Source organism: Mirounga leonina, unplaced genomic scaffold, assembly GCF_011800145.1.
Source record: "Mirounga leonina isolate KUSES-001 unplaced genomic scaffold, KU_Mleo_1.0 Mir_166, whole genome shotgun sequence".
Classification (NCBI taxonomy): domain Eukaryota; kingdom Metazoa; phylum Chordata; class Mammalia; order Carnivora; family Phocidae; genus Mirounga; species Mirounga leonina.
In genome coordinates this window covers 10,518,350-10,543,267 of record NW_023270418.1, presented here as the reverse complement: position 1 = coordinate 10,543,267, position 24,918 = coordinate 10,518,350, and the positions used below count along the sequence as shown (strand labels likewise).

General features: G+C 39.0%; 1 protein-coding gene across 1 annotated transcript in view; it reads left to right on the top strand.

Moving 5' to 3' along the window:
* Positions 1 to 24,918, top strand: part of LOC118016255 (doublecortin domain-containing protein 1-like) — a 227,197-nt gene that overhangs the window by 50,904 nt on the left and 151,375 nt on the right. The window contains exons 15-18 of the mRNA XM_035013706.1: positions 1,866 to 2,002; positions 3,237 to 3,416; positions 13,548 to 13,698; positions 16,612 to 16,721. Coding sequence (XP_034869597.1) covers positions 1,866 to 2,002; positions 3,237 to 3,416; positions 13,548 to 13,698; positions 16,612 to 16,721 — 578 coding nt within the window. The remainder of the gene's footprint in view (positions 1 to 1,865; positions 2,003 to 3,236; positions 3,417 to 13,547; positions 13,699 to 16,611; positions 16,722 to 24,918) is intronic.

Below are 24,918 nucleotides of genomic sequence, written 5' to 3'. Positions count from 1 at the left end.
CCCCAGCAACCCTCAGTTTGTTTCCTGAGATTAAGAATTCCTCATATCAGTGAGGTCATATGATACATGTCTTTCTCTGTTTGACTTATTTTGCTCAACATAATACCTTCCAGTTCCATCCACGTCGTTGCAAATGGCAAGATCTCATTCCTTTTGATGGCTGCATAATATTCCATTGTATATATATACCACATCTTCTTTATCCATTCATCTGTCGATGGACATCTTGGCTCTTTCCACAGTTTGGCTATTGAGGCATTGCCACTGTAATTCATTGGCTGACTGATTCAATTATGTTTTCTCCACATCCATAAATTGCATAGAATGCTTATTATGTATGTAGAATTCTGGTTCCCCTGAAAAGTCATTGCTGCCATTTATTTTTATTGCTGGATCTGTTTCCACAAACTTGAGCTTACAAGAGTGCAGATGCTTTATTCTCTGCAAATACTAAGTTGTTTTCGAAGAGTTTTGTTTGTAGTTGTGGTTCTGAAAATCTGCATACTAAGACTCCCTTGGCAACAAAATTAGGACTCAACTTCATGTTAACATTTTTTTTTTTTAAGATTTCATCTATTTATTTGAGAGAGAGAGTACAAGCTGGGGAGAGAGGCAGAGGGAATGGGAGAAGCAGACTCTCCACTGAGCAGGGAGCCTGATGTGGGGCTCGATCCTAGGACCCTGGGATCATGACCTGAGCCAGAGACAGATGCTTAACTACTGAGCCACCCAGGCGCCCCTCGTGTTAGTATTTCTATTATTTTATCCACTTCAGCGTTACTTTCGCAAAGAAGTCTTCTCTGGCACTTCAGACTAGGGCAGTGGCCCCTGTTAGATGCTTTTATATAGATCCTGTACTTCTCTGGTGCAGCACAACTTTTTGCTTTGTGAAGTTTTTCATCAAAATGATATGTTCTTATTTAATAGGGTTTCTCAAATCGTGAAATGTGCTCAATCATTTCCTTGACATCTGCCTTCCCCACCAAACTTGAGACAAGGACTAAATCTTGAACATGTTTGTATTAGCCTTATCTAGCACAACACCTGACTGATAGCTGGGGCTCACCATAAGTTTCTAGAAGGAACATGCGAAAGAAAGCATTATTTTTCTTAAGAAGTTTAGAGATCAGTATGAGATTCAGTGTGAGTTTATCTTCAACATGGAAAAAGAAAACAATTTCATAAGTATGATTTTTAAATCTCTCTTATAATGATTTTAAGTGGACTAGTTGAAAGAATGCACACATTCAAATCAACACACTTATTAAATTATGCCTATTATTCTTTGGAGTACAGTATTCCAATAAATATTTTCTCTTACCACAGCTTTTTAACAACCTAAAGGGCACAGCAGAGGTGTCAGAAACTAATCATGCTTGAGGGTATTATTAGATAGAAAAAAAGGCCTCCTGTCTCTTGGGTTAATATTATTTTAGAATTACTTAATCCCCAGGCTGCTAAGCTAATTGTTGGGGAAAGGCTTATTATTAGTGAAGAGAACAAAACATATGTTCCATGACTGGAAGAGATGATGGGCTATATAGGTCATGGATTCCATTTGACTAAATTACCACTGAACCATATCATGCAGGAGAGGCCGGGGCCAGTGTGGAATTCAGCATGTTATCTTTCTTTTCCATCTGTACAGTGAATATGCATATCCTGGCTATTGGAAGCCTCAAGCTCCCATATGAAGAGGCATTGTTAGATATTATTACTTTAGGCATCTTTGCTTTTATGATATATTTAGTATTTTAGCCTATGCTCCCAAGTGGAATGATTTATGCATAGAACGCCAAACCAATTTATTTGAAATCCGAAAGCCCATCTTCAGAAGCAACATTACCAGGGACTTCTTTCCCCAGGGCGGCGAGTAACAGCACGTCAGCCAGCCGCCATGGTTCCCAACAAAAGCCCCGTGCAGCCAGTGGTGGTGGAGGGAGGCTGGACTGAGCAGACTCAAGAGGAAATTAAACTCAAGGAACTCATAAGACATACAGAGGTATGTTCTTCAGGACTCCAGACATTAAAGACTGCCTCTTTAATAAGGTTTTAAAAGTATAGTATTGAATTTTAAAATTATGCTATTAATATATCCCCAGCATCTGGTCAGTTATGACCACATAAGCATATGCCAAGCATTGAGTTGGCATTTGGAGAGTAGTTATCTAAAAGACAGCCAGCTCGTATGAAAGTCTGTTTTGTTTGAATGGAGACCAGAAATTATGATCTTAGCAAAGAAGAGAAAAAGGCCCAGTGGATATGTACAAAGGTAATTATAATAAGTGTAGTCAAGTTGAGCCTTATGGCTTCATTGCTCATCACTCCTAAGGGTATGTCTCAATACGTAGAAAGAGCAAGGAGCAAAATACTAATTGCAATGGAGACATTCAGGAGTGAGGAATTCAAAAAGCAGTTTCAGTCCAATTGGTTAATCAGTCAGGATTGCCAGACATAAAAAAGTCAAGAAGAGAAAGGTCAGCTGTTGAGAGAGGATTGGGGATAGAGACCTGGGAAAACTTTTTGCTTTGTGAAGTTTTTCATCAAAATGATATGTTCTTATTTAATAGGGTTTCTCAAATCGTGAAATGTGTTCAATCTAAATCTTAGGCGTGTGCCCAAGTCAAGGTTACTAGAAAAAAGAAATTGACATTGCTAGAAGTATGACTTCTTGCCAAGCTGAGAAGGATAAATCACTGACCAGGGAATGAATGCAAAGCATTGAACTGGACATGCTTGAAATAGGATGAAAAGCTGCCTGGCAGGGAGCTGGCAAAGTATAAGGGTGGCTGCTGTATTTTAAAAGACAGAGAGTGAAGACTCAAACAACAGTCGTGCACATTCCCTTAAGCATTTCTTGGTTAAAGAAAAAGATGTTGTGATTCTAATCAAAAACTCATTTGTTAGATGCAGAGAAATTGCTCAGTAGGAGAAACACCACACAGAAGTCCAAAAACACATCTCCATTCATTTTTCCAAATTATAAATGAAAGTTAAGTGTTTTGCCAAAATAAGTACCTTATTATTATTACTCTAATGGTTATTATTGCCTTTGGTGACTCATGGAAGCAAGGGGAATGTACCGAAGAGTCAGTGACAGGAGAGGGTAATACACTTCCTACGATTTTTAAAATATAATTTGCAATTTTAAGTATTTCTGTTTTCATCACATTCTCCGTACACACACTAGCCAGGCAGTTCTCTAACCCCGGTGTTCCCTGGGCTTTTCTTACCAGGCGCACCTTTCTGCAGTTCAAGAACTGCAAGTCAAGAGGAATTCTCCAGTTGAAACGACACATCCTGCACGCAGGTACTGCAGTGTCTATCAGCAGCCGGATGCAAAACGAGTATGGATTCATCTAAATGGAGGCAGACCTGAAGATGGCACTTACGCCTGGGGCAAAACCATTTCAGAGGTAAATCTAGAGTGAAAGGCTATTGCTTCATAACGCCTGCATTCAAATCCCAGCTCTGGCACTTGTAGATTGTAAGGTTAGGCAAATTATTTTACCTCTCTAAACCTCATTTTCTCATCTGTAAAATGGGAATATTACTTTCCTCACAGGGTGGATATAATGATTAAATGAGCTTATGTGGATATAATGATTAAACGAGCTCAATGCTGTCTGACGTGTGTGTGACTAAGAATATGACACTTGGCCGGGAGGAACCAATGATAATTAAATCCACTGTAGCCGAAGAGGAAAATCTAAACTTTAAAAGAGTAAATAGTTTTCCTGTTGTGTTTAAAACCCGATTCACAAAAGAGTAATTTATTTCCCCCTCAGGAATTATTCACTAGGTATGTTTTCTGGAGAGAAAACAACAGTATTCTTAGAGAAAAACCTAATCATATTCTTACTACCCAGAGTCCTGGAACTGCGGCAAACTTTCCACTTTCCAAAGTTAAAACATTGACTAAGGAAATGATGAGTAGCAGTTCATTTATTTTTGTAATATCAAGGATGTAGTCGGAGTGCCTGCGTGGTTTAGTCGGTTAAGCCTCTGACTCTTGATTTTGGCTCAGGTCGTGATCTCAGGGTTGTGAGATGGAGCCTCATCTCTGTTTGTCCCTCTCCCTCTGCTCCTCTCCTGGCTTGTGCCCTCTCTTTCTCTCTCTCTCTCTCTCTCTCATAAATAAATAAATAAATAGTCCTAAAATTTGACATTTTGCCTTAGTCTTTACATAAAACTTTAGGCAACCAATAAATGGATTTTGATAGACTTTTTAAAAGTCTTATCTTGTGGTGGTATCTCAAATAATTGGCTTTTTTTTTTATTTTGTGAAATGTTTTCATATGATTTTTCTGGGCCAAGAGGAAGTCGTATAAAAATGAGATTTTGGTTGGAGGGAAGGCGAGACAGGGCAGTAGACTGACCTGGAGGAGTTCATGGAAGCTCATAAGGGCGCATAGAGTAGGAGGTGCACCTCAGAAGAGTTCTAGAACTTTATCCCAGGGATTTTTAATGAATTTATGCAAAGATTGTTTGGTAGGAATATTTATCACAGGGTATTTATAGCACAGATACATTAGAAATAATTTAAACAGTCATCAATAGGGAGTTGGTTAAATGAATTATGGTACATAGGATAGAATATTATGACTCAATTAAAATCAACTTTGGAAAGAATAATGACTATTGTCGATGTTCCAGACTAAGTCAAAGAAGCATAACATAAAGCATGTGGAGTTGGATTCTGTATATATACATGCATACGCTTAGAACAGAAGACAAAGTATTTTAGTTTTTGAAAGTATTTACCAGATGGTCTGAGTGTTGGTGAGCTAATAAAGGTAGTATTTCTTTCTTGTGTGTTTTTCTCTGTGTTCCATATTTTGTAATGATGAATACAGATTGTAAGAAAAATGTGTTAGCTAGGGGATCTGACATTGCTCTCAGAGAAGTACTAACAGCATGTGATAAAGGTCAAATTAGTAGTGCAGGCAGGAAGTTCAGTAGGAGTTCAGAGGAGGGGAACACTGCCCACCTGGGGTGAAGGAGAAAGGCTCCACAGAGGAATCAATCAGGACCTCTGATGAAACTTGAGAAATGGGTAAGACTCAGTATCTTAATGTTTCAGAAAAAGCATTAATAAGGATGAGGCGCACTGAACACAAAGGTATGGTTGTTAGGATTCATAAATCGTATGACATAGATAGTGCTTGGACTCAGAAATAGGGAGAGACACATACTACTGGAGAGAGAGTTTAGAAGTATATGGTGGACACCGCGTGCTATCTGTATTAGTCTCCGTGGGCTGCCATAGCAAAATATCACAGGCTGGGTGGCTTAAACAACAGAAATTTACTTCTCACAGTCCTAGAGGCTGGAAAGTCCAAGATAAGGTGCCAGCAGGGTTGGTTTCTGAAAAGGACTCTCCGGCCTGTGGATGGCCACACCTCATCACTGTGTGTCGTCACATAGCCTTTCCTCTGTGCATATGTGGAGGGAGAGACCTCTAGTGCCTCATCCTCTTCTAATAAGGCCACAGTCCTGTTATATGAGTGCCCAACCCTTATGACCTCATTTAATCATAATCACCTCCTTAAAGGACCTTTCTCCAAATACAAGCGTATCAGGGGGTTAGGGCTTCACCCTATGAGTTTTGGGGAGGACACAGTTCAGGCCATTACACTATCCCAGAGTAAAGTACTTAAGCCACTAGCTTTTTCTGAATAAGGTGATGGCATGGTATAAGCAATGTGTTACGGAGATTAATGTGGTCTCAGTATGTAGAAAGATACTTAGGAAATGTCTAGAAATTTTCTGCGTTTTGTTTCTTCCTTTGCTTTATTATTATTTTTTTTAATGTTCTTTCTGATATCCTATTCTTTTCCATGCTGTCTGTTTTTGTATTTGGGGACTTGCATGAGATCCTTTGTGTTCAGTTAGAAATGTTTCTGTTCAGGCTATCAGGCTATAAAGAATACATCTGGAGAGTGGACTACATGTGAAACAAATAGACAAGAGGAAGAGTAGGACTCAGATTTCACTGGGGAGTCTGGCGAACCCCACCAGTTGCAAAGAAACTCCATTTCAATGGTTGGTACTTTTACCAGAGAAATGAGGAACAGAACACATTTCAAAGTGCTTCACTCGGCTTTCTGTACTAAAACCCCCAGATGGTATTTGAATCCCCTGTAATGAGGACTTTCTCTCTGCTTCTCTCACTGCTGTGGCCATTCTGGATGATTTAACCACATTCTTCCTACCCACTCTTTGAACGTTGCTGGAGCACCTCTCATCTCCAACCGGCGCAGGCTCATCTGTCATCAGGGCACTAAGGCGGCTCCCTCTCCAGGGTTAGTGGCTCTTTTCTCAGGGCCGGCATCTTTCTCTGATTTATGGTTGCCCAGCCTCTCCTTCTATGGTCCTGAAGCGTCTGTCTTCTCCCATCCCTTCAACATCTCTTTGATTCTGTAGCATCTCAAAACCAGTGTGTTCTCTCTGCCACACACAGTTCCCCATGCATAAGCAGAAGCCGAAAGCATGGGAAATGGGTCCTTCTGATTTGTCCAGGCGAGTACCTCACGCCGGCAGGGAGTCTGCAGTAGTTCTGTGATGCCCGTGTGCCCCATCCTGAGAAGACTAGTCTCTGAAGACTAAACCCCCAAAATAGATTGTCAGTAAGGAACTGTGCACAGAACATTGTTCCTTTATTTTTTTTTATTTTTTATTTTTTTAAAGATTTTTTATTTATTTATTTGAGAGAGAGAATGAAATAGAGAGAGCATGAGAGGGGGGAGGGTCAGAAGGAGAAGCAGACTCCCTGCTGAGCAGGGAGCCCGATGCGGGACTCGATCCCGGGTCTCCAGGATCATGACCTGAGCTGAAGGCAGTCGCCCAACCAACTAAGCCACCCAGGCGCCCGAATGTTGTTCCTTTATTATGAGCTTTTGTTATTGCAGAAATTATAAACATATGATTTAGATGACCCATTGTAAAGAAGATACCTGAGTAAGTTTAGACACATGTGAAAAACTAGGAATTAAGAATGTCACTGAAAGTCATGAGCTGACTAGGTATTTTAGAGCCTGTTTGTACTGAAAATGCCTTATTTCACAATTATTTTTATTTTTTTATTTTTCTTAAAGATTTTGTTTATTTATTTGACAGAGAGAGACACAACGAGAGAGGAAACACAAGCAGGGGGAGTGCAAGAGGGAGAAGTAGGTTTCCCGCCGAGCAGAGAGCCCAATGCAGGGCTCGATCCCAGGACCCTGGGATCATGACCTGAGCTGAAGGCAGACGCTTAACGAATGAGCCACTCAGGCGCCCCTTCACATTTATTTTTAAAAGAATTTTGTGAACTCATTCACTTTGTCTCATGTAAATAGATCTTTGTGAAAACCAAGAGAAATAGCTATATGTTTAATTCATATTTTGCATTTAGCATATATTTTTTATTAAATAACATTCATTTTTCTAATTATAAACAGCACACACATCTTCATAAATAAAATAGTGACACTTTAGTGGTAAAGTTGGGAAAAAATGTAAGAATTACCTTTATGTAGGATCTTTTCAAGCTGCAAGAGTTTTTCCTGGAGACCTATCCATACATATTTTAGGACAGTTCCCCATTGCTCCCACCCCAGATAGAAACCCAGTTGATAAGTTGTTGGTTGTCTTAAAGCAGAAAAGCAAACTAACTGCTATGGACTGAATTGTGCCCCCCATCCCCAAATTTTTATGCTGAAGCCCTAACCCCCAGTGTGATTGTATTTAGAGATATGGCTTTTAGGAGGCAATTAAGGTTAAATGAGGTCATAAGGGTGGAGCCCTAACCTGATAGGATTTGTGGCCTTCATAAGAAGAGGAAATGAGAGCCCTCACTTCTCTCACCATATGAGGACACAGCAAAGAGCCAGGAAGAGAGCTGTCACCAGAAACTGAATCGGCCACCACCTTACTCTTGGATTTCCCAGCTTCCAGAACTGTGAGAAATAAATTTCTGTTGTTCAAGCTGCCCAGTCTATGATATTTATTTTGGCAGCTTGAGCAGACTAGGACAGTGACTATTGTTATGGAAAATTTAGAAAAATCACAAAGAAAAACCATGTGAATCAAATGTAATCTCTATGAAGTTTTTGATTATTTGAATAACATTTGTTCTGCTTTCGAATTATGTAAAAACATGTAGTCACTGAATTAAAATTAGAAAAAGAAAAAAGGGCAAAGAAGGAAATGAAAGTTCTATCATCCATAAATAACCAGTTACAATTTTAGTGGATATGTTTCTATGGTTGCTATATAGTTATAAATTATTTCTGCCATTGTGATTATAGCAGATCCCACGGTATATATAATTTTGCAACCTGCGTTATTATTGTAACTTTTCCCCCATATACTTAATATTCTTTAAGAAAAGAATTATTATTATTTTTTTTAAAGATTTTATTTATTTATTTGAGACAGAGAGAGAGACAGAGAGCATGAGAGGGAGGAGGGTCAGAGGGAGAAGCAGACTCCCTGCCGAGCAGGGAGCCTGATGCGGGACTCGATCCAGGGACTCCAGGATCATGACCTGAGCCGAAGGCAGTCGCTTAACCAACTGAGCGACCCAGGCGCCCGAAAAGAATTCTTTTTAATGGCATGGTAATCTTCTATCAAATGGACAGATTATTATTTATTCATTCAGTTTTCTATTGTTTTCCATTTTGGTTGTTTCTAATTTTTTGCTGTCATAAAGCATGTTCCAATGGATATATATAAAATCATATGATATATAATATAATATATATAAAATATAATATACATATAAATGTATTTAATTTTCTGATTATTTCCCCCAAATAAATTCTTAGAAGGATTGCTCCATCAAATTATGTAAACATGCTTGAGAATTTTGGTAGCTGTTGCCAATAGTGAATGAGAGTTTCTACCTACCTGTTGTATACATGAGGTGTTAACAATGCTAAATGCAGTCATTTAGAAACATGTATTTGCAGCTTTGACAGGAGGGAATGTTATATCCATGCTTTCGTTTATATGTCTTTAATTGCTTCTATAAGTTATTTTGATTTGATTTGATTTGACTTGATTTTTTTTTTAAGATTTTATTTATTTATTTGAGAGAGAGAGAATGAGAGAGAGCACATAAGAGGGGGAAGGGTCAGAGGGAGAAGCAGACTCCCTGCCGAGCAGGGAACCCGATGTGGGACTCGATCCAGGGACTCCAGGATCATGACCTGCGCCGAAGGCAGTCGCTTAACCAACTGAGCCACCCAGGCGCCCAGATTTGACTTGATTTATCATTTATTAGTCATCTGTGAATTTCCTGTTAAATTCTTTTGCTATTTTTCTATTGGACGTATTTTTCACACTGATATGAGGTTTCCTTTTTTAAAGCAATCAGCCCTATTACATGTAACTCTATCAGATTTATTGTAACAAATTTCCAATTTGCCATTGTGTCTATGGTTTTTTTTTAATGTACAGAAATTAATATATTTTAAAAGTTTGTTCTTTGCTCTTAAATGTTCTGATAGTCTTTTACTATCCTGAGATCATAAAAAGATTCATCAGATTTTCTTCAAATTTTTTATAATTTTGTTTTTCTCTTTTACTTTTTAAACTGTGTGAAACTCTCTTCTAGTGTAAAATTTGAATGAAGCTACTTCTCTGCTTTACTTGTTGGCTTAAAATTATTATCTCAGCCCTACTTACTGACTAATCCCAGCTGAGTTGGAATACAAACGTTATAACATACTAAATTTTCAATTAGCTTCTGCTCTTAAACAATCTAATGTATCTAATACTTCTTGAATTATTATAGCTTTATATTATATTTTAATATCTGATAGAAATTGCCTATTGTACTTTGTTTTCAAATTTTACTTGAATATCCTTGCATGTTGATGCTTATAGATGAATTTTGGAATTACATTTCAACACCTGAAAATCATCCTGCAGGGGTTTTGACTGTAATTGTATTAGGCTATTAATTTCATAAAACTCAACACCTTTTATGATATTCAATTTTCACAGCCAGATTGAATTCTGTGGCATCATTTTGTGTGTGTGTGTGTGTGTATACATGTATATGCCTTTTTTTGTCCTTCACTGAAAGTTTGTAATTTTTAAAAAATTTATTTACTTATTTTAGAGAGAGAGAAAGAGAGAGAGAGAGTGCATGGGAGGTGGGCAGGGCAGGGGCAGAAGGAGAGGGAGAGAGGGAATCTCAAGCAGACTCTGCGCTGAGTGGGGAGCTCCATGTGGGGCTTGACCTCATGACCCTGAGATCATGACCTGAGTCAAAATCAAGAGTCAGACCCTTAACCAACTTAGCCACTCAGGAGCCCCACATCTCACATTTTAAAGTAATTGTCATTCCTAATTGGTTTTGCTGTTAGAATGGATTTCCCCCGATTTTATTTTCTAAATGCTTATTTTTGTGAACAAAAAAAGCCATCAATGTTTTATGATGTATTTTGTGCTTGGACACTTTATTAAACATTTTTCTCTTGTTATTAATATTTTATTTGATTCACATAAATTTTCTAAGAATAAAATCATATTAAATTCACATGATGATTTTGTTTATTCTTTTAGATGAACTATTTCTCTTATTCTGACTTTAGGTTTTATTGCATTGGTTATAATCATAAAAATAAATGTTCTTAACAAAGGAAAACAAAAAACAGCATCTTTTGACCTCATGAATAACTAGAAAGTTGGAATGCTTTGGTTTTCTTTTCCTTGCCCATATCCTTTTCTGATCATGCTTTGCATTTTTACTTTATTTTTTTCTCTATGAAGACTTTAAAATTTTTAATTCATTTATTTTCTAACCATTTTTTTGTAGCAGTTATATCATGTTCTAGTGGCCTCACTGCTTACAATTAGTCATTTCATATTATGACTTTCCCATAGTGAAGGAATTTCATTCATTCCTTAATAATCTGAAATGTATGTGGGTGATATGTTTTCTGAGCTTTTGTATGCATGAAGATATCTTTTGTTCCCTGTAACCAAAAGTAATAATTCAGCTGGATACAGAATTCTTATGTTAAAACCTTTTCTCCTAAGAACTTCATATTTTATTCCATTTTCTTTGGCATTCATTTTTGCAGAAAACAGGTCTAAATAAAACTGAATTTTCCACTGTGTCTGAAATTCATACTTTTCAACTCAATTATATTTAAGTGTTAATCATTTTTTTCATTAACTTTGCCTTGTCCTGAGTTAGCCTATTTGGTCTGAAGACATGGGTCTTTGTTTGGGACAGGAAAGTTTCCTTCAATTTTTTCTTTCTTGATAGTTGCTTAAGTTTAATTTATTCTGAATTCCTCTCCAGTAACACCAATAATGTGTAGGTTTAATATCTGATGTCTTGACATTCCAGATGTTTAACTTTTCTCTCATAAAATTTATGTCTTCTGCTTTCTCTATATCCTGAGATTTTCTCAACTTAGTCCTTCCTAATACTGATTTGATTTTCTACAATATTCAGTCTGCTCTTTTTCTGCTTTCAAGACAGATTTTAATTCTACTATTGAGTCTTTTATTTCCTTACCTTCTCTCCTCTTTTCATTTAGCTCTCTATTCATCCCAGTTTGAAACCCTGTTCCTTCTCTTACTAGCTGTGTGACCTGGGTTAAGATATTTAATCTCTGTTCTCCAGTTTTGTCATCAATAAAATGAAGATAATAATTCTTTCCAGGAAATGAAATCAGATTGTCCTTGGAAACTTCTAGAAAAGTTTCTATCCCATAGAAATGTGTCAATTAATGTTAACTGCTGTTATTGTTGCCATCATCATCATCATCTCTGTCATCGTCATCATGTCTGCCCATACCTCAGTGATACCTCTTTCCTTTAAACTGCTGTCATCTCATTTCTGTGTGTGTGTGTGTGTGTTTACAGAAGTCATATTTTATTGAATTTTGGGAAAACCCAATACAGCTATTCTCTAAAATGTATTCCTGCTGTAAATCTTTTTCTAACTCTTCACCTTGAGTATAGTGTAAAACACAGCTTTTTATGTTGTAGAATACTTTCACAAGCCTCATATTGTTGCTGTTGTTAATTTTTTATCTATACCCCCTTATACAAGGAGAGATCTTTTGACAGAAGACAGGATAGATTAGTTCCCTTTGGTTGCCCTAAATTTTGACTTGGGAGCTGTCAGGATCCTCTACTGAATCTGAAATCCCCGGGCTGGTTCATATGCACAGTATGGAGTCAGAGTGCTGCTGACTGGCTCTTACCTAGCAGGACGGCTGGGGCTGCATTTGAGACCACTCTCCTACTGCTCTTCTCTGAAGATCTACAGAAGGGAATGTATTCTTGGGTAATTTCAACCCTTATTCAATTCGATTTACATCCCTTGCCCAAAGTAGTGGGTGAAATCTGTACTCTCTGATTGCATTGTCTCACACTGTCTTATCTTGTCCACATTATTGATTCATTTTCCATATGCAAGGTGTCATTAATGTGCCCAGTTCTGCCCCCTGCCAGGCCGCATTGTCGTGAATTGTAACCCTTAAATAGATCTGTCTCTGGGGCTCGTGTGGACCTGGCTCCTGCATTTTGGAGGAACAGGCATTTGGCATATATGGGAGGAAAAAGTCACAGACAAGTGTGTAGAAACTTCTATTTTCCTCCTCCTTGCATTTATTATTCTGTCTTTTTTTTTTTTTTTAAGATTTTATTTATTTATTTGACAGAGAGAGACACAGCGAGAGAGGGAACACAAGCAGGGGGAGAGGGAAAGGGAGCAGCAGGCTTCCGCGGGGCTCGATCCCAGGACCCTAGGATCATGACCTGAGCCGAAGGCAGACGCTGCTTAACGACTGAGCCACCCAGGCGAAGTCTTTTTTTTTTTTTTTTTTCATGGAACTGCCCTTAGGGGTTTGGCAACATGTTGACTAATCTTTCTAATGCCATTGACACTTTGTATCTGTGTATGTATTTTTATGAATATTTCAAGGAAAATTGAGAGAAACTGAATAAGGCTCTTACAGATAGTTTTTAAATTTTCCAAGTTAAAAAGGAAAAAAAAAAAAAAAAGACTTCCCAATCATAGAATCAAAGAGGTCTTAGATCAAAACTTTCATTTTATAGTTGAAGAGACTCTTCTCACAGAGAAGTTGCCTGACTAGTCTGAGGTCAGACAGAGGCCAGAGGCCCAGGTCTCCCCACCTCTGGGTCAGTGCTTTTGTCCTTTGGGTTCCTTGCTTGTTGAAAAAAAATTATTTTCTGCTATTCTGACAAGTCTAGATTCTCAAGCCAAGGTCTTTCATATTTAGGCTTTTTTTTGTTTTTTTGTTTTTTTTTAAACAGCAAGAAGCCTTCTTCCACATGGAAACATAACTACAAGGAAAAATCCACTAAGAGCACGAAATTTCCTCATGTTAAAGCTCTTTGGGGAACTTTTATATGCTCTTCTCCCCACTCCTTCTATACCTCTTTCTAAAAATCACAAGTAAAATAAATATTCAACCTGGGATAATAGTTCTCTTAAAGGAGTTGATTCTTTTAAGATTTAATTATTGTTGTGACATTTCACATTCCAATACATCAGTCCCTTTGTGTTTCAGCTGCTGGATGACTGCTCCTCACGTCTTAAATTGGCCCGCCCAGCCAGAATACTGTACACCCCCAGTGGAGAACCAATTCACTCGTGGGACGACATAGAGCGAGACATGGTCATCTGCGTGTCCACAGGACATGGCTTTATAACCCAAAAAGGTATGGGGGACAGTCTCTTTTCCATCAAGTTTTTGAAGAATTAAAACATTCAGTCTCTTGTTTTTAATTTTTTTCTTTTTTTAAATTTAATTTAATTTTATTATGTTATGTTAGTCAGCATACAGTACATCATTAGTTTTTGATGTAGTGTTCCATGATTCATTGTTTGCATATAACACCCAGTACTCCATGCAGTACATGCCCTCCTTAATACCCATCATCGGATTAACCCATCCCTCCACCCCACTCCCCTCTAAAACCTTCAGTTTGTTTCTCGGAGCTAGCTTTCTAAATTTTATTTCCCATCATGATGTTTTTTAATAATTATCTTCTTCCACACTTTTCTACTCCATGTTACTAAAATTAAATTTATATACTTCTGTGCTGGAAACTCACTGTTGACATTGTTTGCACTCAAGAATTCCAAGTTCTGTTAGTCTTGAGCCTTATCCAAGGGACTTATTTGCAGAAATTCTAAATGGCCTCATTTGAAGGTATTCCCTTAACATGAACCCTGAGGAAAGAAGGCTCTGTTGACTTCCTACTTTCAAGTTATTTAAAACTTAATGGTTTATTAATAGCAACTATACAGTTTGCAGATTTTTTAAAAAAGATTTTATTTATTTATTTATTTATTTATTTATTTATTTATTTATTTGAAAGAGAGAGAGAGAGCATGAGCAGAGGGAGGAGGGGCAGAGGGAGAGGGACAGCAGAGTCCGAGCTGAGTGGGGAGCCTGAAGGGGGGCTTGATCCCAGGACTCTGAAATCATGACCTGAGCCAAAGTCAGACACTTAACTGACCGAGCCACCCAGGTGCCCCTGCAGATTTCTTTTTTTTAATAATAAGAATGTATATGCTCATTTTATTATGTTATCTATTCTTTGCTAATTTTCTTTTAGAAATGATAGAAATGGAAAAGAACATATATTTGTTATTAAACCAATTCTTGTCCTTTATCCTGTTTGCCTGAGGAATTTAAAGCCCCTTTCTGGGGGTAGGTATAATTTTCAGGAATTCTGAAGAACATGATACCACTTTAAAGGAAATCAAAAGATTAGGGAGTGAATTACCTGGGATCCCTAAAAGAACTAATACTAGATTATTTCTTTTTAAAAATCACCATAAAACTGTTATTACTATGTTATAGGTAAGGTACAGAAACCAGAACCTTTTAAAACAGCTGCAATCATATCTTTACATTTAGCCCAGGACAAAAGCTTAGGAATAAAGACTGAAATGTAGGAAGACAAGGATTTATTGAGATGCCTAGCACCGCTGTGAGGGATGCCACAAACATGCTTCCAGTGCCATCCTACATCAAGGAAGAGTCTCTAATCTTTGTATTCTCTGTAGGCTGTTGTCCCCATCATTCACCATTACCCCTCACCCCAGCTCTTGGTGACCCTCATTATGTGGGTACTGAGAAGAACACACCAATGATGGTGTTCTTATCATTAGTGAGTATTAGTTGACAGTTTTCTGTGTTGCCAAACTACGTAGCCCTATAAAAGAAATATAAGCCAAGCTTCCTTCCCCAAAAGAGTTTTCAATCTAATTAGGTATATGAATACACCTGAAATATTATAGTACAATTGAATAGTAAACAAACAAGTGGTGCAGTAGGAGGTACTTTTCCAGTTTCTTCATTGTTTATGCTTAATCTTTTATACTCTTGGGATGGTCTTCTGTTGCCTGGCCCCTACCTTCCTGGCTTCATTGTGTTCATTGGGCCTTTCTGATAGATAAAGCTAAGTATGCTTCAGGCAACTGGCCAAAAGGATGTCCAAAACACAGAGAGAAATGTAGGCCCCCTTGCCAGAAGCAAGCTTGTTACCAAGAAAAAATGAAGGAGAGGGAGAAAATAGGAAATGCAAATGTTACTTTCCCTACCATTTTCCTCCATGTTAGATTTGTGGTCAAAGGACAAGGCTGTGTAGACAAACATTTATTTTTACATCTTCAGTTCTGTGACCACATGGATTACTATGATGTGAAAGTTGATTCTTTTCCTCTGGAAGTAGGTTCCCATGTTACCTTCATGGTGAAAAGGTTAGTGGTTTTCCCCAATTGTCTAAGTTCTTTTCCATGGGTGATATGTATTCTAGGAAATCTGACTGATAGAAGATTTTAATTAAGTTGTTCTTCAGAAATTTATTTTACTATATGAGTTGACATTTATTGTTTTTCTTGAAATAATTAAGTTAGAAATAATCATTAAGTAGAAATCTAAATATTCAGAATGTTTTAAAAAAAGAAGAGAGAAATGATACGCGCATACACACCCACATATTTATTTATTTATGAAGGGACATTTAAGTAATCTTCCACTCGAAATTTTGCTGTGACCTACTGGCTTAACTATGTGGTAGAAAATAAGGCAGCCTGGGAGTTTCAAAACTAACCACTCTATAATAAATTATTTTATGCACTATAGTATGCAAACATTTAACATGTGAAAGTTTAGTCATCAAAGAATCACACTGTGTTTTTGAAAAATGGATTTGTTTTGGCAAAACAAATCAGATGCTGTTAGAATGGTTTCTTTCACACAAACCCCCAACAAAATTAAAAGAGTGCTTTATGCCAGTTGTCATCGAATTGGAACACTGTTCTCACTGCTGTGTTTCCCGTCTTTTCACTGGGTTCAATTTCGAGACCACTCCCAGGTTAGCCTCCAATTCAGGCTTTGTACCAAGCCTGGAAGGAAGCCCTCTCCAGAACTGCCATTCTGTAGAAATCCAAAGAATGTTAACACGTATCTGATGTGATAAGCAAGTCAAGTGTGTAATGAGAGAGTCCAGCGTGGGAGTCAAGGGTTTCTGAGGGATCTTCGGGCTTTCATCGTCTTGGACTTTTAATTACTTTCTATAAATACATTGACATGTCTCTCAAAATAATCTTTTTAACAGAGTTAAAGCAACTGATGGAGGTCAGAGCAAATTATGCCAGAATCCGAAGGCAGCAGGGCCCCGAAGCCACAAACATCGTGGCGTCACAACCTGACAAGCTGCAATTTCCAGTACATCTACACAGTTAATTTCTATGAGAGCCATCGCATTTTGTGCTGTATTTTGCACATAGGGTAACCTACGTGTGTACACTCACATGCTTGCAATCAGATGACAATTATTCATCCTTTTTAATTTTGTATAGTATCCTTTTAAAAAAATTTTTTTAATTTTTAATTTTATTTTATTATGTTAATCACCATACATTACATCATTAGTTTTTGATGTAGTGTTCCATGATTCATTGTTTGTGCATAACACCCAGTGCTCCATGCAGAACGTGCCCTCTTTAATACCCATCACCAGGCTAACCCATCCCCCCACCCCCTCCCCTCTAGAACCCTCAGTTTGTTTCTTAGAGTCCATAGTCTCTCATGGTTCTTTCAAAAAAGTTATTACCCTCCACATTTTTACATAGAATGGCATTTGATGCCTCAAATATGTTCTTGGAAAGACAACAAAACTAGACAAAATAATGTCAGTAAAATAACTATCTCAGGTGTACTTTCTTCCAAAAAAAATCAGGAAACTACTATTATTATTGAAAAATAATTTAGTGCAGTCAAGTAATATTTTATATTTATATATACATACACATATATATACACACACCCCCACATACCCATATACACACGTGTAATTTATATTTGTTTATTATAAATACATTGTATGTATTTATATATGTAATTTAGTGGGGTCAAGTAGTGTGTGTGTGTGTGTATATATATATATATATATATATATATATGTAATTTGATAATAAAATAGACTGACCACCTAACACTAAATTTGACCCAAACTGACATTTTTCTGGTTAGCCACCATATTTTCCAAACCTTCATGTTAAAATCCTGTATTTACTGAATAAAAATGAGATGGCTGGTGACCACTGAATACCACGTGAATCAATCTTCCCTTCTCCACTTTCCCTTCAGTTTGGCCTGTAGTAGCAATGCAGAACTCTTTATGGGGCACAGCTACGGAACATGTTGTTCATGAAAGTGAAGCTGGGTAATTTCAGACTAAGCTCAGTAAGCAAGAGTCATAGACTGTGTCCTCAAAACAGAACTTAGAGAAAGGATCTATGCACTGTTAAAAAGAAGTCACATAAGGAATCAAAGGAAATCCTTAGCAATCTTAGAAAGCAACAGTACAGGAAGAAAAGAGAAATACTTATCTGTTAATTTCTTCCTGCAATGAAGAAAGAATCTTTTGTTGTTGTTGTTTTAAATAGCAGTGACAAAGCAGAGCTTGGTTTCCCATCCTGGTCGAAAATTTCGAGAGAACTGTTCTTCTCTTTCTTCCTCTGAAAGTCACTCACAGCTCTGCCTGCATATAAATTGCAACCTGGCTAGGCGTGTACAGAATGGCTCAGCTGGCTCACTCCTCAATCCACCACTCTCATGTGATGCAGTAGATCATGTCTACTGAGGGGGGGCTCTTGGTAATCGCTGCAAAAGGCCTAGTATTTACTCCCAGTCTACAAATCAGTAGGGCTGCATGAATAAATTCCTGCTGCTTCCAACACCACTAAAAGGAGAGCACATTGAGGTGAAATTTCACATGTTACAGCCACAGCAATTGGCCCTTTTGCGACACTGTTGTACAACGTTAGAGATGTGAAGGCATCCCAGAACAGCCTTTGTGACACATAGGAGAGAAAGATTGCATGTGACCCCCATTTTTCCTTTTCTTTTTTTTAACAAGAAAGGCAAAATAAGAAAGATTAAGGAACATGCTTCAGGTCAGGAAGCAGGACAACAGGATTCTTACCTGCTGGGCCTCTGCTTAGAATGACTGGATCACAATCCCCATAGACAAAGAACTTTTTATTTTTTTTATTTTTTCAAAATTCCTTGAAAACAAAGGCATTTCCTAGGTGCAAAAGTACCTATCATTTTGCTGCCAAAGAAAAGTTGATTTGCTATGAAAATGGCATAATTTCACCCTGGATCAAATGTGCAAATTCTTGTGAAGTCTTCACTGTTGCATGTGAATACGCCTGAAGCGAAAATTGGCAATATCACACAACGCTCTATCAAGCACCGGGAAACATAAGGCAAAACTCTTAACTGAACTTTTCTATTACTAGTAAATGGGATTTTAGATGTAATATAACAGTCATCAACACATCACGTTTTTCCAGCAAGGCAGCAACACTTACTTGCACAGGGTATCTCGGCAGTTCATACCCACTTATAACTCAGACCAAAGACAGCCCTGCTCTTTCCTTATTATTGACCTTCCTCCTTGGTTGGCGCAAGGTGGACGGGGGAGCGGTTACTCCACCTCAGCAAGGACTATTGGATAAGACTATTGCAATTCTGTTCAGCCTCCCTAGGCTTTTAATAAACCCAGTAATTTCCTTTGGGGACATGTTTATCAAATTTGAATCAGCTGCGTATACATAAGTCACATTTCAATGTTTTCCTATCAACTGGAAACCATTTATTATTAAATACTAAAACAACCATCCTCAAGTCCATGGTCTTTTCCAGAAATTTATTTCCTGCTGGTTCACAAACACCCTTAAGGTGATCCAGATGTTAATCAACAGTGTGCCAGCATCTGTGATTTCCGCAGGAGGACTTTTCTGGATGTTTCTGCCCCACCTCTAGCTTTTGTTGCCTGACGAAGTGTTGGGGTGAAGCTGCATGTTTCTAAGCCAGCTGACTAGAAGTAACATGCCCGAAAGTTTGACGGACATTTTGAGATTAAATAAGAAGCATTTATCTAGGTACTTACGCCAGTTTTGCACAACAGGACACATTAGTAATGATTCAAAATGCAAAGGTGGTTTTATAGAGTAATAACCCTGAATTTCCATTTCTTTCTTGATTGTTCATAATAACTAATTATGTGTGTGTGTGTGTGTGTGTGTGGATTAAGGAAGCAAAGCAAAAAAACAACCAAAAGGGAAAGATAAATTTGTTCTCTTTGCAAGAGAATCACCGAGAAATTGTGGCTAGTGGTTATTGCTGTGTTTATGAGCTAATCTTTAATAATAGCCCAGGTGTGCTGAGTGTCATTGAGATTTGTGATTCACCAAGGCAGCTGTTTGTCTTTGTTTTGTTTTGTTTTGTTTTGTTTTTCTGGCATCACTTGGAAGAGAGTGATCAAAACCCACAGATCTGTGTTATTCTAGGTCAGCACAAATCAGATGCAAATGTCCTCAATTAAATGGAATTTGGACCCATTGGTGATCCTCAGTTGTTTTTGTTAAACCAATGGCTCCAGTTCCCTCTTGGCTCTGAGCACATCTCAACGCCTCCTAAGGCTAGGTAAGCCGCCGTTTTGTTTGTTCTCAATGCAATAAACTAAAATTCTGCCTAAATGGCATGGTTCGGGGCTGCTTGGCTATAAGCAACTGCAAAGAAGATCAACAAAGACCACCACTCAGGTAAGTGCCGATGAAAGTAAATGGTCGGACTGTGTAACAAGGCTGCGCTGTGGGGGCCTGCTCCCAGCTACAGTATTTTCTCATTCTGTGCGTTTGTAATATGAAACCGCTATCAGCAGGCTGCCACCCCGCACCGTATGTGCAAATAGAAATATACGAGGGGAGAGGACGTGCTTACGCCCATGGTGTGACTGGGTCGGGGGAGGGAGGAAGAAAGAAGACAAATTATATTTATATGGCAAGTAAAACGGTGATTCTGAATTGGATGTGCTATGGATCCTTGTCTGCTGTATTCCTGTGCTTGTTTAAGGGTTGATAGAAGGTTCAGTCAACCACTGGATCTATTAGGTCCTGCCTTTTCAGTCCTAGAAGTTTCGAACCTGGGAAAGAATGCTGGGATTTTAGCCATGGTGTGGATTCTCAAGATGTCACCTCTGTCAGACCAACTGAGGCAGTTGGGCAGTCAGACTCTACGTGCCACCAGCAGCAGCTGTATTTTAGAGGAAATTTCCCAAAGGCGTACTCTCCATAAGTAACTCTGCAGACTGGGTTGGACTGGAATGGAGGAGAGGAGGGGATCTTCCAGAACTTTCAGGGTTGGTGCCCCCAAAGTATGAGATCAGATTATATCTCTCTCTGCAATTCTACCTCTTTCCCCTCTTCCTTCCTTTCTTTTCACTCCTTGCCTGTTGGTCTTCTCAGTCTTCCCTGCTTTTCTCTTCTAAGGGCCTTTAATAAAATTCCACCTTTTATTTTAAAAACAATCCTTTCTGGAGCAATTTGTGGATCAGCAGGGCTGCTTCCTTAGTATGATTCTCAAAGTTTCACTGGGGAGCTTGATAAAACACAGTCCCAGGCTGATCACAGAGGTTCTTATTCTGTATGCCTGACGTGGGTCAGGCAGTCTGCATTTAATAAGCCCCAGGGATGGAGAGTGGTTAGCTGACCACGCTTTGAGGAACTCGGCCAGGAATTCTGTGACCATCAGCTGGGCATGGCTCAAGTGCTGAGGACCAGTTTCAAGAACACTGGAATATGAAGGCAAAGAAACACTTGCTGCATGTGTGACGGCTTGAGTCTCAATGTCCTCATCTTTTCTTATCACCATTTGCTCAAGAAATAATGGAAATGTTCCTGGGTCAGGACTAACCACCCAGAGATTGTAACCAGGACCCAGACACTGGGGGCAAAACAAGTGAGTCTGAGGTAGTGGAGCTTCCCATATTAATTAAGCTGCCTTCAATACTGATAACATCTTGCTATTTTAAAGGTCACAGGAATAATGTCTGGGCTATGGTGCACATATCAAGGAGTAGAGTAATTTTGAGGGTGGGGAAAAATAGCAAGCTTCTTGGAGTTTTCTTGTGCATTTTTATATGTACAAAGCGGGTGCTCCTTAGAACAAGGATGGGGGTCTACTTGCCGAAGTGACCCTTTCCTCACTGAGAGAACTGCTTGCGGGGGGTGGGGGGCGTGGCAAATCTCTTTCTATTTGCTCTAAGTCTAGTTAACATGGAAGCCTGAGCCACCCACATCTCTGGCAGGCTCATCTAAGAGTGTGAAATTCCACAGGATACTATTTCAGTTCAATAACAAGTGCTCTTAGAAAAATTAATTTCCAAGACCGTTCTCTTGCTCCCTAAATGAAATCCATATAGGCTGGGAGACAGACACTTTCCTTAGAAGACAGAAAATACAAAGAAAATTAGTTCTTTGAAGAACTAATTCATATATATATATATATATATATATATATATATATATATATATATGCGCCAGGCATTCTCTGTTCTGTTCTGGGTGCTGGGCATGCAAAGGTGTGTGGCTACTTGGAATAGTGCAGAGGCTTAGAATGTTGGATTAATAACCATAAGGTGAGGTGGGAGGGGTGGGCATGAAATTGTGGAGGGCCTTGTAGGTTATACTAAGGAGTTTGGATTTTTCTTTTTTGAGTGCAGTGGGAAACCATTAAAGGGAACTAATATAAAAGCTGGATTAGATATTGTGTATTAAATTAAACTCGCTCAGGTTTCAAGTTACAGAGACATACTCGATTTACCTCTAGTGATGGAGATTTGTTGGGAGGATTAACAAGGAAGTAAGAATGCACAGGGAAGCCCAGCACACAAGCTTCATGGTGGTCTCTGTTCAAGATGCCTGGCTTGTCTTTGTCCAAATGGCCACCCAGTAGTGTACCATTCCTGCTCTTGACTTGGTTGTTTCGTAGTGCTTCTTGCTTCTGCTGTGAATTTTCTACTTCTCCACAGGCTCTTCTGCTTTACACTCACTTGTCTGCTCTGCTCATAGCCTCTGCTACTTCGTGGCTTCTGTTTCCTGCCTTCTCTTTGTATTTCTTTTGGCTCCAGGGCCACTCCACCATATGAATTACTTTCTTTGTGTCTTCTAACGCGCGAGACTGAATGGCCGGAGGCCAGCCTTTTACTCATTCCTTTAGATTAGGATGTCAGGGATCACATGAGACAAAGCACAGCTTGCCTGTAAGCAACAGTGTGGGTTGGTTTCCTCAGGAAGCTGTGGACATGGCTGCCATTCGGGGTTCCAAGGCATTTTCAGTATTGACCATAGTTCTGCCATTGTTATGGTCCTTTTCTCTCTTCACCATTGAGGGATGAAATTAACAATGGAATTATCTAGGCTGTCACTATTTCTCTTTAGTCAGTGAGAGGCTTGCCCTTAGGTACATCCTCAAAATTGGCCTTGATGGGGAGATCTTTGCTATATAAGCAACACAAACTCGAGGTTGGAATCTGTGACTTTAGTTACAATATCAGGAAGGATACCAGTTGGACTCACAAGTTATACTTCTTAATACAACCAACTCTGTCTGAGGAAGTGGATCTTGCAGGGATATCCTGGCATCTAAAACTCAAGGCACTCTGGCATCCAGGCGATTTTTCCAAATCAATTCAGAATGCCAAGCCCTTATCAGACCTTTCCTTGACTCTAATTTCATGCAGTCATTTTGATAGGCTGAATTCCATTGTGGATTTTGATTTTTTATTACCATTTCTCCCCCTCCCTCCACTCTGCAAGGCGAACCTGACTAACAGCTTTCTCAATGTTGAAATGTGAGTTCTGCGCAGTGGGCTTGACAGTGGTTTGTTGTGTTTGAGTCATAAATCCTTGTTATGCTCCAGGACACCCATGGAGTAGTATTATCTGTTAGATAATGCCCAGTTCCCAGGAAAAAGTTGATACGGGCCACAACTAGATATGGAGCTTAAGCTGTGTACGTAAGAGGCTTCTCAGCGGGGAGTCCTCACCATCAGTGAGGCAGAAGGCACCAGCTGCACGTAGACGTCTCAACAGCGCCCTGCACTCCAGGTCCTCACTCAGGAAATGACTCAACAACAAAGGGCAATTTTCATTGCACCAATTTCCAACCGTTGTTATGAAGAAAGAAGGGATTCATTTGTGGGATTTTTAAGTCTTTTGAAGTTGTTTACTTACACTGTCTTACTGCAGGCCATGGCATTGCTCTCATGGATGATTCTGATGATTTTTTAACTAGCCATTGTACAACCCCAGCCTTCTTGCTCTCCAATTTTTTTTTTAATACAAGTCGTAGCCAAGATGATTTTTCCAGAATGAAAATCATATCATGTTACTCTCTTGCTTAAAATCTTCCAGCAGCGCCCCACCCCCACCTTTGTCATCAAAGAGCAAACCCAACACCCTTGGGAATATTGTGTCCACGAACCCTGCAGTCTCTGTTTTCTCACCCTCTGCTTGCAGAGATCTGCACCCCACTCATCCTAGACATTCCCTCAGTTCCCCCCCTAATCATGTGTTCTGTCTTATTTCCTCACCTTTGCACATTCTTCTCCTATAGCTTTCTTGGGAAATTGTCCTTGACTACTCCCCACACTCCTCTCTGTTAGAAACTTCCTTCCATGTGTACCCTCTGCCCCCTTTGCTTATTACTTATCACTGTTGTCTTTTTTTTCTCCCACTGGTCTCTAAGCTCCTTGAAAGTAGGCCAGGCTTGTTCACACCTGTATTCCTGGTGCCTGAATATTCCTTTCTATACAGCAGGCCTTAATGAATATTTGTTGAATGAATGTAAGATTTAGAGTAATTGGTTAAAAACCTGCTTTTTAATATACACATTGAATCAGAGTTTGACCTTTTGTAGAACTTTCTTCTCTTCACGTGCACTATTTTAGACTGAGTGTTCCCCCAAAGTTTATATGTTGAAACCCTGTGCCCCAATGTGATGATATTAGGAGGTAATTAGGAGCAGATGAGGTCATGAGGATGGAGCCCTCAAGAATGGAATTAGTGCCCTTATAAGAGCCACTAGAGAGTTTCCTTCATCTGCTCTGCTCACTGCCCTATGAAGATAAAATGAGAAGTCGGTAGTTTGCAACCCAGAAGAGGGCTCTCACCAGAACGTGACCATGCTGGCATGCTGATCTCAGATATCCAGGTTCCAGACCTGTGAGAAATAAATTTCTATTATTTATAAGGCTATGGTACTTCATTGTAGCAACCGGAGCTAAGACAGGCAATATCGTATCAATCTATAAAATACCACATAAACTTCTTATAAAACAAGTCTTGTACTTGTTAAGACAGTATAGCCTGACTAAATTTCCTTCATCACAAGGCAAACCAAAACAAGGTTGATCATGATCCCTTCTTTGCCAACTGCAACTTTCAAAATGCTCCTGAGGACTGATGGAGTAGAAAATTCTCATCTCCCATCAGTGCCCAAATGAACCCTTAACTGCTCAGCTGCCTCTGCTGCAGGCAGCCTGGCTTAGAAGGGAAGACACGTCACCCCC